The sequence below is a fragment of the Hylobates moloch genome, unplaced genomic scaffold (assembly GCF_009828535.3).
Source record: "Hylobates moloch isolate HMO894 unplaced genomic scaffold, HMol_V3 SCAFFOLD_4, whole genome shotgun sequence".
In the NCBI taxonomy this organism is placed as follows: domain Eukaryota; kingdom Metazoa; phylum Chordata; class Mammalia; order Primates; family Hylobatidae; genus Hylobates; species Hylobates moloch.
In genome coordinates, this window is record NW_026652279.1 from 21,847,418 (window position 1) to 21,863,872 (window position 16,455).

General features: G+C 47.2%; 1 protein-coding gene across 10 annotated transcripts in view; it reads left to right on the plus strand.

The window, feature by feature from the left end:
• Nucleotides 1-16,455, plus strand: part of ITPR1 (inositol 1,4,5-trisphosphate receptor type 1) — a 363,343-nt gene that overhangs the window by 272,147 nt on the left and 74,741 nt on the right. For all 10 annotated transcript variants that reach the window (XM_058437182.1, XM_058437183.1, XM_058437190.1 and 7 more), the window contains 2 exons: nucleotides 9,709-9,889; nucleotides 11,666-11,919. In XM_058437182.1, coding sequence (XP_058293165.1) covers nucleotides 9,709-9,889; nucleotides 11,666-11,919 — 435 coding nt within the window. The remainder of the gene's footprint in view (nucleotides 1-9,708; nucleotides 9,890-11,665; nucleotides 11,920-16,455) is intronic.

Consider the following 16,455-nt stretch of genomic DNA (forward strand, 5'->3'; position numbering starts at 1 on the left):
TCAACCTACCAGAACCAACTAGAATTATCACTGGATGCAATTTGGACACTAGTCTTTGGCCATTTACATAACACCCAGCTCTTTTCTGGATCCACCTGTCTTACACCTTCCCTGGAAAGGGGTATTATTGTTAGACGACTGTAGCACCTTCCACCTGAGTAGTTCTTGGTAGTAATCAAAGTGTTTTTCACACCTAATGTTTCATAACAACCTTGCTGGATGGGCCCCAGCTTCCATGTGATGCTGACATGGCGGGTGGTAAGACCCTCATTTTTTAGCTGAAGAACCCAGGGCACAAATGAGGTTAAGTATATTGCCCAAAACCACATGGCTGGATAGCAAGGAGCCAAGGCCAAAATTTAGGTTTCCCGACTTCCAGTTCTCCAGGCACGCTCTGACTACCCAGGTGTGTTTTATTACCTAGTTCATGGTTCCTGGTCTTTGAATTTTGATTGTAATCATTGGATTCTAAAAAAAAAAAAAAAAGGACTCCAGAGCCACAGCAGTCATTGTGTGACAATGGTTTTGTTAATAATTTATTTACCCCAGCCCTGGCAGCCCTTCAGCTTGCAGAAGGGGATTGTTTGGGAGCCCATATTAACAAATGTATTAAACGTCATGGGAAAGTTGAGGCATTCGAATGCATGTGTACCTTCCGCCACTGTTCTTCACTGTGAGAGGAGCCTGTTTATGCCTCTGAAAGACCTGGTGGGTAGGGGTAGGGGTGGGGTGGATTATAAAATGCCAAAAGGTGTTCAGAACAGGACAGACTCTTGCTCAGGGGAGAGGCGTTTAACAGAGCAAGTGGTTGGGAACAGGGCTGAGGCGTCAGACAGGTGGGGCTTGGGTGCCAGGGCGCTTATTAGGTGGATGACTCAGGAGGTTACTTCTTGGGGCCTCCGTTTCCTCATCTGTAAACTGGGGATGATAATGGCACCTACCCCATGGGGTGCTTCTGAGGATTAAATGAGATAATGCATATAAAGCACTTAGCACCCGGCAAATTGGAAACGTTCAGTTGCTGTTCACTATAATAAAACTTGCAGAGAGAGGGTCCCCAGGGAGTGGGGAGTTCTCAGTTAACCACGGGTGTAGGAAGACAGCCAAGGTAAGCCCCACCTCTTGGTAGCCACTGGCATTGCTCTGTCACCCACAGAGTATCTGTTCAAGCTGGGCAGGAGTGGGTTAGTCTGGTTGGAGATGCCCTCTGAAGTCCCTCAGACTCCCAGAGTTGATGTGAAAAGAGAAAAATCAAAGATGCCCACAAAGAATTTTCCTCAGCCTGTGGAAACTCAAGCTTTGGCTCACTGTTCAGCAGCCACATTTTTCAAATTCTTAGCCTTAACGTGAGAACTTAAATCATTCTGCAGCAGATAAGTGAGCAGCCGTGGTGAGTGTCGTGGGCTAGATGGGTCAGGGCCGTGTCTTATGAGGCAGTGAGGTGGAAAATCCCATTCTCTGGATTCTCTCAAGGGCCAGAGCGAGGGCTTCTGAAAGGTGGACCAACCTTCAGAAGCTGATGGAAATGCTTTACTTTGGGGAAGGATCTGAGTCCCGCAGCCGTCACTCTGTGCTGGACTGCTCGCCTGCAACCCATGCCTGCTGCCACCAGGCTCCACCCTGGGACACATACATCTATGCTCCCCGCCATTGCCCTGTCCTGCAGCTAAGATGCCGCAAAGGGGCTCCTCCCCTAGAATGGCCTGGTAGGCTGGCTCACATTCCAGGGAGCGCCATGATCCTTGGACTGCAAGGCCTGTCTTTTCCCCTGAACTTCCTGAATTCTGGGAAAGGTGGCTTCATGGGTATATATCCAGGTCATGGAGAAGACTTGTCTCCCCTGTTCTTCTCCCTAGGACCACTGGTTTACACAGTTTGATTAGGACTGTGACCTCTTGCACCTAAAGAAAGGAGTGTCCCCCTTTGAACTAGGTAATAAAACACACCTGGCTAGGCAGAGCGTGCCTGGAGAACTGGAAGTCGGGAAACCTAAATTATGGCCTTGGCTCCTTGCTATCCGGCCATGTGATTTTGGGCAATTTACTTAACCTCATTTGTGCCCTGGGTTTTTTAGCTGAAAAATGAGGGTCTTACCATCTGCCATGTCAGTATCACATGGAAGCTGGGGACCAGCAAGGTTGTTATGAAACATTAGGTGTCAAAAACACTTTGATTACTACCAAGAGCTACTCAGATGGAAGGTGCTACAGTTTTCTAACAATAATACCCCTTTCCAGGGAAGGGTAAGATAGGTGGATCCAGAAAGGAGGTGGGTGTTATGTAAATGGCCAAAGACTGGTGTCCAACTTGCATCCAATGACAATTCCAGGCCCTCTGTCTTCCTGCTGTCACCAGGGTGGCCACCACTGTCTGCCAGCCCCTAACCTTGGGGTGGCTGTTGTTCCTGAAGTGAGGCAGGCTCGTCGTAACCACGCTCCATGGCTTTGCAAGGACTTGCAGGGCTGGGGGAGGATGGGGGAGCCAGGCTAATTAAGCAATATTTTATTATTTTCAAGGCTGATCTGAAAAGGTAGTTTTGTTATTCTTTTAATCTAAGACCCTGATTCATTGGCCCCTCTACAGCTCAGTCAACCCAAGGAGGGAAAACTGTCTACTTGACAATTATCAGAAGGTAAGAATGTAAACTCAGGTTGTGGTTTCAACCAGCCACACCCCAGTGTGGTCAAAAATAACTGTCTTGGGCAGTCAGGAGAGGGAGGTTCTGTGTGGCCCTGGCAAGTCCCTTTCCCTTTCTGGGCTTCAGTTTCCTCATCTGTGAAATATGGAAGAATGGACGACATGAGTGGTTTTCAAGTGCTGTTCTCCTGGAGTTCCAAGGAGTTTCAGTGGCAAGAGGGAGGGGACCCTCTTTGCTCTCCTTCATATGGAGCTGTTTTGCCTTTTCTCTTTTATCTAGGGGGATCTTTATCCTAAGATGGTGTTTAGGGACTGGAGAGGAGCACGTTACCCTGCTGAAAAAGGCATTTGGAAACTGCTGGAATCCAGTGCTTCCAGCTGCAGAGTTCTGTGATCTGAATTCTCTTGCTCTTTTGTTGTGGTTGAAGGTTGGCTGACAGCAGCCATGCCCACTTCCCTTTCCCCCTGCCCAGTGGATTCAGGATGGAAACGGCCACTGCCGGGGTTACTGCCTCACCCTGCCCCTGCCCTGGCCTTTTCCTTAAAGCATATCAGATCAGATCTGTCATCAGGGGTGTCTGGGACTGGTGCTGAGAATCTGCCCGCAGACCAGCTTCGTGTCTTCTGCTTTCCCAGCCTTTGACTCCGGCCTCACTGCTGGGGCTGGTTGTCTGTGTTGGTTCAACGTGAAGATGGGAGGAGAGTTGGTTGTGGCTCTGCCGCAAGTCACTGACCTCTCCTAACCCCAGCTCTCTCATCTATAATGTGACAGATTTATGAATGATGATATCTGCCTTGGCAATCTCCTAAGACTCTGGTGAGATAGCTTATATGGAAAGGGCTCTGGAATCAAATGTGACTTGGAGATGACTGGAGGGTGAGGAGAGGTCGGCCTGGGGGTGGGCAGATGCCATTCCGTCTGGTGGAGAGGCAGCTTCAGAAGGTGGCCCCTCTACAGAGTTCCCCAGCTTTCTGGGAATAAAGCAGACTCTGTTATCTTTTTAAAATTGTTATTATTGTGATATAATGGACATATAATCATAGGCACAGATTTTAAATGTAGACTTTGATTAGATTTGACAAATGTTTTTATACCCATTGTACTAGTTTTCTGTGGCTGCTGTAACAAATTCCTACAAACTTAGTGGCTTAAAGTAACCAAATGTATTGTTTTCTAAGTTCAACATGAGTCTTACTAGACTAGACTAAAGCAAGTGTTGGCAGGCCAGCGCACCTTTCTGGAGGCTCTGGGGGAGAAGGCTTCCTTGCCTTTTCCAGTTTCCAGAGGCCACCCACATCCCTTGGCTTGTGGCCCCTTCCTCCATCTTCAGGTTTAGCAATGGTGAATGGAGTCTTTCTCACATTGCCTCTCTCCACCCTCCTTTCCTGCCTCCTGCCTCCACTGTGAAGGCTCCTTGTAATTATGTTGGGCCCACCTGGGTAATCCAAGCTCATCTGTCTACTTTAAGGTCAGTGATTGGCAGCTTTTATTCCATCTGCACCTTTAATTCCCTTTCACCACATAAGACAGCATTTTCACAGGTTCCAGGGACTACAACATGGACATGTTTGAGGGGGCCATTCTGTCTACCACACCTGTGAAACTGCCAACCTAATCAAGACTTTTCTTTTCTTCTAGAAAGTTGTCTTAATCCCATTTATAGTCCTTTTCTACTCACAATCCCCAACCCTTTTTTCAACTTTTATTTTAGATTCAGGAGGCAAATGTGCAGGTTTGTTACCTGGGTATATTGTGTGTTGCTGAGGTTTGGGGTGGTTCACTCAGGTGGTGAACATTGTACCCAAGAGTTTTTCAACCCTTGCCCCCGCCCAAGTACTCCCCAGTGTCTGTGGTTCCCCTCTTTATGTCCATGAGTACCCAATGTTTATCTCTCACTGACAAGTGAGAAAATGTAGTATTTGGTTTTCTGTTCCTGCATAAATTCACTTAGGAAAATGACCCCCAGCTGCATCCATTTTGCTGTAGAGGACCTGATCTCAATCTCTTTTATGGCTGTGTAGTATTCCGTGTTTTATGTGTACCACATTTTCTTTATGCAGCCCACTGTTGATGGGTACCTTGCAACCACCATTTTGATTTCTCTCACCATCACCCGATGTTTCCCAGTCTGGGCCAGGTTTATGTTGAAGGGCTACCTCACACCTGCCGGGTGGGGTGGAGTGAAAAGTTTGGAAAAGTAAAATCTCTGATGATTTGCTGTTGGTCGGGGTGAAGAGCGATGAATTGAAAGAGGTTCAGAGAGGGAGAGAGGGAGGCAGTGTAGCGTGTAGAGGGGCCCTGCTTCAGGAGCCTGGGGCGGGAAGGCTGTGCACCCACCTTCTCTGCTCTCAGCTCCCACCAGCCACAGGGAGACAGTCCTGAGGAGGACACTCCACTCCCCACCCAAGCCCTGCAAGCACATCATTACAGAAAGAGGCTTAATGAACAGGTCTGTGACTGTGTGGAGGGCTCTTGTCTCTCTAAGTCTAGGTCACACCAGGTACCAGAGGGGGCAGGTGAACGCCTCCAGCAGCCACAGCCAGCAATTCCAGAAGGCCCTCCCTAAGGACAGCTGCCCCTCTGCCTCCCTTCGCTCCCAGGGTATGCCCCTTCTAAGGAGAAGTATGTTAGTTCTTTACCCACACTACCATCATGTTTCACTTCTACTCTTGCAATTGATAGCACTGCTTCTCTTCTAGAAACCCCACTTCTTCCTTCGGGGGTACTTTTTAAATTTTTTTATTTCACTGAGACAGAAGTCTCACTATGTTGCCCAGGTAGGCCTTGTCACTAGCTCCGTGGGTTTTTGGGTGAGATAACATGTGAAGGTTTGCCTGAGCTCCTGGTAGCTCGAAAGCAGTCAGTGAGTGTTAGCTATCATGTTACTGTGGTGATCTCATTGAGCCTTCATAACCGTCCATGAAGTATGATTATTGCCCATTTTGCAGATGAGAAGATTCGAGTTTCAGAGACATTGTCACTTTCTAAGGTGACACTCACTAGTAAGTGGTGGAGCTGAGATCCAGGCCTTTCTGACTCTGGAAACAGAGCTCTCACCTTGCTATCCTGTCCTAGCTGCTCACGGGGTCACCTTCACCTTGGGGTTTTCACATTCTACTAATGTAATGGTAGTAGAAAAACAAAATTAACACCATCAGTTTGCACTGTACTAAGCACTTGGCATGCATCGTGGCAGCCCTTCCATGTGGATTCAGAGAGGCTGGGCAGTGTGCCCAAAGCCACAGAGCCAGTGGGTCAAGGACCTGGGACTCACACCCAGGCAGTCTGACTGCAAAGCCTGCCCTGCTAATTCCTCTGTTAGGAAACGCCTTTCCAACGTGGCAATTCCTCCAAGATTTAGAACCAGAAATACCATTTGACCCAGCAATCCCATTCCTGAGTATATACCCAAAGGAATATAAATCATTCTATTATAAAGTTACATGCATGCATATGTTTATTGCAGCACTCTTCATAATAGCAAAGACATGGAATCAACCCAAATGCCCATCAATGATAGACCGGATAAAGAAATTGTAGTACATAAACCATGCAGCCATAAAATGTGGAATACTATGCAGCCATAAAAAGGAATGAGATCGTGTTCTTTGCAGGGACACGGATGAAGCAAGAAGCCATTATCCTCAGCAAACTAAGGCAGGAATAGAAAACCAAACACCACATGTTCTCACTTACAAGTATGAGGTGAACAATGAGAACACATGGACATGGCCGGGGATCAACACACACTGGGTCCTGTTGGGGGAGGCAGGATTTGGGGGAGAGCATTAGGAAAAAGAGCTAATGCATGCTGGCTTAATATGTACGTGATGGGTGGGTTGATAGGTGCAGCAAACCACCATATATTTACCTTTGTAACAAACCTACACATCCTGCATACCCCAGAACTTAACAAATTTAAAAATTTTTTTTAAATTATTTGAACAGAATTTAAAAAAAAGAAATGTCTTCCTTCCAGTGAGGCACTGGTTGTATTTCTCCTTTTGATACCAAGAGTAGTGTAACTGAGCACACCTCTCATTTCAGCTTGACCTCAGAGCCCAGCCTGGGACTCCTCTGAATCCTCATTCCCCATCCTCCAGTTCCCATCCTATTCTCTTTTTGATTTTCTGTGCTTACTTGTGTCTTCTAGACCTTATTATCCATTTTATTATTTTATTGAGCACATTCTATCAATAAAGCTGCTTCGAACCCTTGAGCGACTGAGGACCGGAATCAGTAATGTGAAACAAACCTAGTGACCGTGGCAGAAACACACACACAGCAGTGTGGCGTTCTCAGTGCCTGGCTCTGTCTCATCTCATAAGAGCTTCCCATACCCCGACCCTAGCGGTTGACAGCCGTTGGGTCACCCGGCTGGCCGTCAGACAGTGTGGTCTGTGGCAGGCTATCTGTGTGTGTCGCGTGGCGCTGCTATCAGATAACAGATAGCGGGCTTTATTTATTCATCTACTTACTTACTTGAAGGGCTTTTGTTTCCTTGAATCACCAGATTGTCCCAAAATGCTTTTAAAGCTGCTTCCATGCCATGAGGACATGGTTGGGATAGCAGCTGAAGCGAGTGGTCCTCCACGGCTGCCTTCTGGTGCACCCCAGCTTCAGCAGGCAGTCCCCTGTAAGCCCGCATGGGTGAGATGTTGGATGGCCCGTCTTGGTGGGAAATTCAGTCACCATAATTAGGTGGCTTCAGGTTGCATTCTTTGCCCCCACCATTTTTTTTGTCTCTTTTGTTCATCTGAGGGTTCAAGAGCTCTCAAAGAAGTGAACAACTGAAAGTTGCTTTCTCATATTTGAGCAATTTTCTAGAATTTATTTATTTTGGAAATTTATTTCTGTCATGTCCACCAAATATAAAAAGGATCTGACTGTGGGGAGGGGGGCATCCAGTTATGGAGAGCCATAAAGTGTTAGGTTATATTCATTCTTTTATCAAATAATCATGGAGTGCCTTCTATGTGCTGGGCCTCTTCTAGGTGCTCTGGGGGCAGCTGGAAACCACTCAGGCAAGGCATCTGCCTTCACAGAGCTTGCACTCTGCATAAGGCAGACAGTAAGCAGGTGAACAGTCAGTGCAACAGTGCAATTCAGAGGGCTTGATTGCTGTGAAGAAGATAAAACAGGGCACGGAGAATAAGCAGTAGGCTTGGGAGCTGCTGTAGGGGCAGCCTCACTGAGCAGGTGGCATTGGTGGTGGGCCCAAAAGTTGAGGGGCCCTAGCCATGGGAAGAGCTAGGAATATAAGAATAGAGCAGTGGCATTGAGCGTCTGCCATAGCGCTATTTACCAGCAGCCTCCTGGGTCACTTTTGTAGGGGTAAAAGGCTATTTAGTAAATAGTCTTTATGGTGATTGTTGAGTTACTATGTGTTTTCCTCCTGAGGCTGTCAATTTCATAGGGGAAAGGTCTAGGCTCCTTTTTGTTCACTTCTCTTATAACTGACATAGTGCCCACCTCGTGACAAATGCAAAAATAAGTAGTGGGTAGGTGGATGGATGGATGGATGGATGGATGGATGGATGGATGGATGGATGGGTGGGTGGGTGAGTGGATGGATGAGTAGGTAGATGGATGAGTGGATGGATGGATGAAATAGCAGGAAACCTAAAAGAAAAGAGGCAGTAAAAGGCAATGGAGGACACTACAGACTTACCTTGGTTCCAGAGTGGAAGTCGTGAAGGCCTCAGTGACATGCAGGATGACAAGGCTAAGCATAGGGGAGTTGGTGACTTGTGTCCTGGCATTTGGCAGTGGCTGGAGGGAAAATGAACCAGGGAGCACAGGCAGGAAGGATGGATCCTGAGCTGTAAAAAGCAGCCAGAGGTAAAGAAGAACAGTTAGAAGGAGGAGAAAGGGCATGACCAAGAAGTGCATTGTGGGCAGACGGGACAGATGTTTGTCCACAAAATGTGTGAGTCAATGGCTGGAAGAGTCAGAGTAGCTGAAGTTGCATGTCGACAATGGAAATGTGGTTCCCTAGGGCTCTGCTGAATCAGGCACTGGGGTGTGTGTATGGGTGAGAGTTTCAAGAGTTAGGGGGCTTCGAGAAGGTGATAAGATTTCAGTTCTTTCTGGGATTGGAAGCCTAGGACTGCCTTCTGTAGGGAAGTGCCATCTTTCCAAATGGAAGGATTTGAAATTGGCAGAAGATCCACTGGAAGAAGCAAATATATTGTTTGGAGCTTTGTTTTTTTTTCTCTGGAAATGACCGTATTGTATTTTTATGTAAATAATTTACAACAGTGTGGTGTTTGCAAAGGGGTGAAAAGCGAATACTCATAAATGAAGTTGAGACACCATATTGTGTTTTTCCATCAGCAGTGTATACTATTGCTTGCAGTGGGTCCAAAAACAAATGTGTATCCAAGAGGAGAGCTACCTGTTCATTTTGAGCTTGTTCATTTAACCACTCTTACCTGTCCTTTGAGGCCCGATTTGAAGATGACCTTTTTCTTGAAGATTTTGGAGTCACTATAGCATAGTGTCATCCTCACCAGCTCTGAGCATTTATAATATAATTGTGTAGCTTCCTGAGTACTTTTTACTTAACATAATTTAGTCTGATTTATGGACATGTCATCCTAACCTGTTAATGAGCACAGGCAGCATATCTTAATCATGTGTATATTTTTCATAGGGCTCTGCCCAGGGGAAGAGTGCATAGAAGCCCTTAAACAAATGATTGGCCCTGCGGTAATCCCCCCAGAAAAAGTCAGTTTTCATTATTAACAGTGTTGTTTTGTGTGGGTGCAAGGGTGGAAGGGAGTTGTTCTTAGTTGGCAACAGACTGCCCACCACACTCAAGTGTGCTCCTAAAGCCTGTGTGTCTGTTCCAGCCACAGCAGTTTGTTTCAAAGGCTCTGTGTTGAAAACCCCAGGCCTTAGAACCCAGAGAACTACAGTTTGTGGAGTGGTCCTTAATGTGGATCTAAAGTTAGATCATGCGTGAGGTTTTGCAACTGGCTCTGATCTTCATTAAGTTTTGGTGTCATGAGTGGGGTGCAGTTTCTGGTCAGTTACAGTGTTCACCATCTATGGATTTTCCTTTGCAGCACTCCTTTTTCTGCCGCTTGACAGAAGATAAGAAGTCAGAGAAATTCTTTAAGGTGTTTTATGACCGGATGAAGGTGGCCCAGCAAGAAATCAAAGCAACAGTGACAGTGAACACCAGTGACTTGGGAAATAAAAAGAAAGACGACGAGGTAGACAGGGATGCCCCATCACGGAAAAAAGGTAAATGTTCTTCAGTCTTCAGTCAGCTGAATCTTGAACAACATTGTTTTCATTATTTCTGTGCTCTAAAATGCATTATGATGGGAGCTTTCAGAAGAAAAGCCAGCCTGGTTGTGATATAATTCTTCCTCAGTGACCTGAGCTGAAGCCCTGCTGCTCAGAAGGATCTTCCTGTTTAATAAAGAACATTCCTCTTGGTCAAGCTTAGGGTTGTATTGGCAAGGGATCCGTGAATATTCTTTTCCTGTGATTTGTATTTAATGTTAGAGAAAGTTGAGGGAAATACGTATTTTAAAACTGGGTGTTAGTCCTTTGTCAGATAATGTTCTTTTGTTTTCCGAGGTATTGGAAAGCTTATAAAGCTTCTTATCCAGTATCTCACCAGAAGAGAAGTCGTACTGGGGAGTGGGTAGACCCACAAGTGTTGGAGTCAGATGGTCTTGAGAAAGTTAAGCATGCTGAGCCTCACGTTTCAAGTTTAGAACTGGGTTTCTCAACCACAGCACAAGTGACATTTGGAGAATTCTTTGTTACAGGGCTATCTGGCTGTCCTGTGCACTGTAAGATATTTAGCAGCATACACATTCTCCACCCAGTAGATGCCAGCAGCATACCCCTTCTCCCAGAATGTCTCCAGACATTGCCAGTTGTCCCCTGGGTGGGGTTGGGGGCAAAATCACCCCGGGCTAACAACAGCTGGTCTAGATAGGAGCTAAAGAGAAGAAAAAGAAGAATGGCTACCATTTACTAATTGCTTACTAGGAATCAGGTACTGTTCAACGTCCTGTTTTAAAAACAAAATCTTGGCTCTGTCTCACTCTGTTGCCCAGGCTAGAGTGCAGTGGCACGATCATTGCTCACTGCAGCCTCAAACTCCTGGGCTCAAATGATCCTCCCACCTCAGCCTCCTGAGTAGCTGGGACTGCAAGTATGCACCACCACATCTGGCTAATGTTTAAAACAATTTTTTTTTTGTAGAGGTGGAATCTCACTATGTTGCCCAAGTTGGTCTAAAACTTCTGGCCTCAAGTGATCCTCTTGAGTGGCTGGGATTATAGTCCAGCCACTGTGCTGGACTGTTCAAAGTTCTTTACAGTTCCACTCATTTCAGACTCAGGTCACTGCTGCAAGATAGATAAAATTGAGTTATCCCCATTTTACAGATGAGGGGACTGAGGCACAGAGCTGGTAATTAAGTCATTATGGACATGCAGCTAGAAGGCAGTGGAGCCAGCATTTGAACCCAGCTTGTCTGGCTGCAGAGTCAATGCTGTTAACTGTAATGCCATGATTACCTCACAGGGTTATTCTGAGGATGAGATAAAATAACACACACAAAGTTCTTAATCACGGTGCTTTGACAGTTACAAAAGGGTCAGTCATTACGACAACAATAATTGTGATTAGCATTATGTTGAGCTTCTTAAGAACTTTCTTGAGATATTATTCACCGATGCTCTCCCATTTTAAAGTTCAGGAAGCTGAGGCCCAAAACCTTAGATTTGTGAGGTTGACAGAACCTGTACTAAGGCTTTTCCTCTAAATCATACTGCATGCATAGGTGAAATGATAGAACCACAAGTAAGGTGGCAGGGCTTTGCTCAGTTTTAATCTTGTCTGAGGACTGACAGCAGATTGTGACTTCTTTGAGTGTTTTGCCAACTTTGAAGGTCCCTAGAAGATACAGGAATGTAGGTTTCTGAGTGTCACCTTTGGAGTGGTGAATAGGGCCCATGAGGACTCTGCAGTCTTTCATGCCTTACGCTTGCTTTCTAGCTAAAGAGCCCACAACACAGATAACAGAAGAGGTCCGGGATCAGCTCCTGGAGGCCTCTGCTGCCACCAGGAAAGCCTTCACCACTTTCAGGAGGGAGGCCGATCCCGACGACCACTACCAGCCTGGAGAGGGCACCCAGGCCACCGCAGACAAGACCAAGGACGACCTGGAGATGAGCGCGGTCATCACCATCATGCAGCCCATCCTCCGCTTCCTGCAGCTCCTGTGCGAAAACCACAACCGAGACCTGCAGGTGAGGGCCTGGGTGCAGGGGCATGGAGGGAGCTCGGGCAAGGCTGCCAAGGCCTGCCTTCCTCTAGTGGTTCAGCACCTCTCACTTGGGCCAGATTGCTTGAGCCAAGGATCCAGCAAGGTTCTTTTTTTTTCTTTTTTCTTTTCTTTTTTTTTTTTTGAGATGGAGTCTCACTCTGTCACCCAGGCTGGAGTCCAGTGGCATGATCTTGGCTCACTCCAACCTCCACCTCTTGGGTTCAAGCAATTCTCCTGCCTCAGCTTCCCAAGTAGCTGGAATTACAGGAGTGCGCCACCATGCCTGGCTAATTTTTGTATTTTTAGTAGAGATGGGTTTTCATCATGTTGGCCAGGCTGGTCTCAAACTCTTGACCCCAAGTGATCCCCCCACCTTGGCCTCCCAAAGTGCTAGGATTACAGGTGTGAGCCACCGAGCCACTGAGCCACCGAGCCTGGCCAGATCAGCAAAGTTCTCTGATGCGAAAGCCTGGGCAAGTAATGCCCTTGTCTGTCTTCCCTGCTGTCTCCAGAGAGCCAGAGACCACATCTTGTGCACCAACATAGGTGCTTGCCCCGTATATGTTTGTTAAGTGTCTGTATGTGCCTATTTATGTGTGTGTCTTGTAGCCTGTCACTGTTAGACATCTAGGCACTCAGGTGAAAATGGGATGGATGGATGGCTAGATAATTAAATATATTAGATTTCTAAAATTGGATACATAGAAAGTTCTGATTAAATATTTATTGGTTGAATGAAGGAAATGACTGCCTTTCAGTGTTTTACAGAAAGAAGTGCTCAAAAATATTTGCTGAACTGATTATTCCAGAAATCCTTTGTTCATTTTGTTGTTGTTGTTGTCTGATAACAATGGCCAAGGTTTGTTAGGCACTTATGATATCCTGGATCCTAAGTGTTGCTTATATGATGATATTTTATAGATGAGGACACTGAGGTGCAGAGGACACAGGGAGTGCAGGAGTAGGACTTGAACCCAGGCAGTCTTACACTAGAGCTCATGTTGTTAACCAAATGCTAAGAGACAGAGGGCATATGATCTCCCTTGCAAAGTCTCCCAGCAGCAGGAGCTGTTTAGCTTGGGAACGAGCACATTGGCACTGCCCCTCTGACACTCATGGAGGGATTCCATGTAGTGGATTGTAGAGATCCGCTTCTTTCTTCCGAACGGGTCTGGATCTGCGTAGGCCCCTCACTGCCCAGGAGAAGCGTGCTGGAGCACTGGGTCCCTGGCTTTTGCCTGGGTTTGTTGCCAACTCTTGGACATAGAGAAACCACCCCCTTTTTGCCTGAATGGTGTGAGGATGAACAAGGAAAGGGCATCTGAACATCTCCTTTGTGATGAAATGTTTCCTCCTAAGACACTCCAGTCAGCCTTGGTAGTTCTGTGTACTTGGGTTATGAGGGTATGGAAAGGAAATAATGCAAGTCCAGATCTGGCCAGGGAAGGCACAGCCTTTAAATAATTACCTGGCTGACCTTGTCCCCCAGGTGACTTGATGCCTGTTACACCTCAATTGTGGCTAGACAGTTGGTACTGCCACAGTGAATTGCTCTCACTTAAAAGTTGCCACAGGGTCTATGCCTGGATTAGCTAAGAAATTATATTGTTAACCAGTAAGGCAAACAGTGAAATGGAACTGAGAGAAGGCTACAACGTTAATACCTTCTATAGTTGTTTGAATTTTCAACTGGATGGAAGAACCTCAACTTTGAAAAAGCATCTGAGATCTGAGGTCATCACCTGGCCACATCTGACTCATGTTGGAAAGTGAAGGAATTTCACACAAACCCCACTGTTGGCCAGGCTGGACCCACAGTACCATGTGGCTTGCATGCTAGTGGGGGCCCCTCCAGATGAGGTTGGGTTCCTTCTTTTCTTTGGTGCCTGGCCCATTTCAGCCTGTGGTGCTCCCTGCTTGATCCCTGTCGCCATCTGAGTGTGGGATCTCAGCCATCAGTTTCCTTAGTTTTCTTGTCAGTTGCTCAGACTTCCCTCTTTTGGGCTTTAGAACACCTCAGCCCTAGATTTTCTTGCCAGGACTGTGTAGTCCAGTTGGGTGGAGCAAGCACTTATTCCCCAAAGGCTCAGAGCCTGGTTACCATCTCTCTGGCTGATAACCTCTATCTGAAGGCCACTGTTTCCCTGACATTGTCCACCCTCCACCTTCCATAACCCTACCACTAGTCACGGGATTCAGGCAAAGGGGGAGTGAGTGACCCACAGAGGACAAAGGCTGAGCAGCTGAGCTTGGCATCTCTGTGGATGGGAGTGGGGGCATCCTGATGCTGGGGACTGTTTCTGGGCCGAGCATGGTGATCAGTGCCCCTGTACTATTCCCCCATGCAGGTGTCACTGGTCTCTGTCAGCCTTGGGGTCCACAGGGGGAAGTAGGTTGAGATGATGCCCAGGCATGTGTGTGTCATTTAATCAATATCAGTGAATCCCTGCTCTGTGCCCAGCACCCATGGTGACAGGACCTCCCTTCACAGAGCTGATTCTAGGGTAGCAGCCACTCGAGCTGAATGGAACCAGCCACTCCTTAGAAGAGAGGAACCAACCCATTGCAGGTCCAGGAAGGCCTCTCGGAGGAGCTGGCATCTGCTGAGTTCTGAGCTTATGAAACCTAAGACTGCCTGGAGTAGAATCCCTCCATGAGTGTCAGAGGGGCAGTGCCAATGTGCTTGTTCCCAAGCTTAGCTCTGGTGGCACGGGCCTGCTCTGCCTTCCCTCTCTCCCTGACCTTCCCTCCCTCGCCCACACACCCACTTCCTTCCACTGTGAAAGTGGAGTAAGGCTTTAATTGCACAGGTTCATCATTTCTTGTTTGGAAGTCTCCAGAATTTTAGTTTTATACCTTAGCTTTCTGCAGAATTCTCCTTTGAATCAATGCCCTGGGAACCCCATGGACAGAAGCACCTTTTAATGAAGTCCTTCCAAAACTCGTTCCTCAGTGCATTGCTCTGTTGGAAACAGTGCTGTGGGGTGTTGGGGTGTATAGTATATTTTAACATATTTTAGCTTAAAAAAAAAAAGACCTAGCAACATAATGTTTGAAGGTATCATAAAGGTTATCCAGTTCAGTGCTTTAAAACTTTTTGGTGCGGGGGGAGCGCACAGGATCCTTTGTTTAAATATCTTATGCAGAAATATACTAAATACAGCAGAGGAGAGCCAAGCTGCTCTGTTCGGAGTGGAAACTAGAGTGCTCCCTCACCTACGAGCCCCCTGGGATGGTGGGGAGGAATTGCAGGGAGCCCCCAGGGTTCTGCAGGGCCCAGTTAGAGGCCCGTGATCTGGACCAGTGGTTCACAAGGATGGAGGTTGGAATCATCCTTAAAAACTCCTGCAAAATCAGATTCTCTCAGGTGGTGACTTGCTCCAATAAAATTATGGTGTGTAGAAATCCACTTCTCCAAAGAATAGTTTTAAGCAGGACTCAGCCACTCTGAGTGCCATTCTGTGGCAATATCCCAGAACAGGGGGTGGGTCACTGGGTCAGGGATTCCTCTTGGATCGGAGGGAAGGAGAAGGCATTCTCATAAGGAGAGAGTGTTTGGCTTCCTGGTGTAAAGCAGCTCAGAGTCAGCGCAGAGGGAGAAGGAATCTGGCCTTTTGCAGCAGCACCCTTTGGGCTCGTGCCTGGAGTTGCTGTCATATTTATAACCTTAACTTTCCTGTTGGTAAATGTTCAGAAGAGATAAAGTCACCAAGTCTCACTTTGCCAAACAGGCAGTTGCTGCCTTAAGCAAGCCTTGTTTACAGTGGTCAGAAATGTGATGGGAAAAACCTCTCTTCAGCCAGTTGGCATGTGTTTGGGGACCCTCCCCTGAGAGGCTGGCTTTCCTTTTCCCCTAGGGTAATGAATGCAGGTCCTGATCTCTTTCCACCAAAGTCTGTCTAAGCACAGACTTGAAGTCTTCCATTTCCTTAACCCACGCATCTCAACTTGGTCCCAGGCTCTCCAAGGAGGACTGCAAAAAGGGCAGGATTTCTCTAGCCTGGACAAGGCAGGATGGTACATGCTGAAGGGGAGTTCTCTTCTCTAAGAAGGAGTTCCGTGTGCCTCATAGTGAGTGGCGTGCCTCTGTTTATGGAGAGGGCCAGAGGAAATGGATCTGAGTCTGGGACAGATTCCGTCCAGACACTCTGAAAGCCATGAGAGATGGGAGAGGCTTTCAGGAATGGGCAGCCATTGTCTTCATGGGGAGTTTGAAACACGTGGGCCCAGCTAGCCTTGAGGACTTCCATGTCCTCTTCCCTCCATTCATTTCATGTAGTTCAGATTACTCCAACCAGTGTTTACAAAGCACCTGGTAGGTGCCAGTCCCTGTGCCAGCTGCTGGGCACCCAGCGCTGTCAATGTGGTCCTTGGTGAGTCGATCGGCCCCTCGTACGCACATCACAGGAGTGAGGAAGGCTGGAAGAAGCGACGTGCAGTGCTCCCATCTCACTGGAGTAGGGCTCAGGGGTCGGAGGAGCTTCCTAGAAGTGACTTTAGACCACATCCTGAAGGAAGA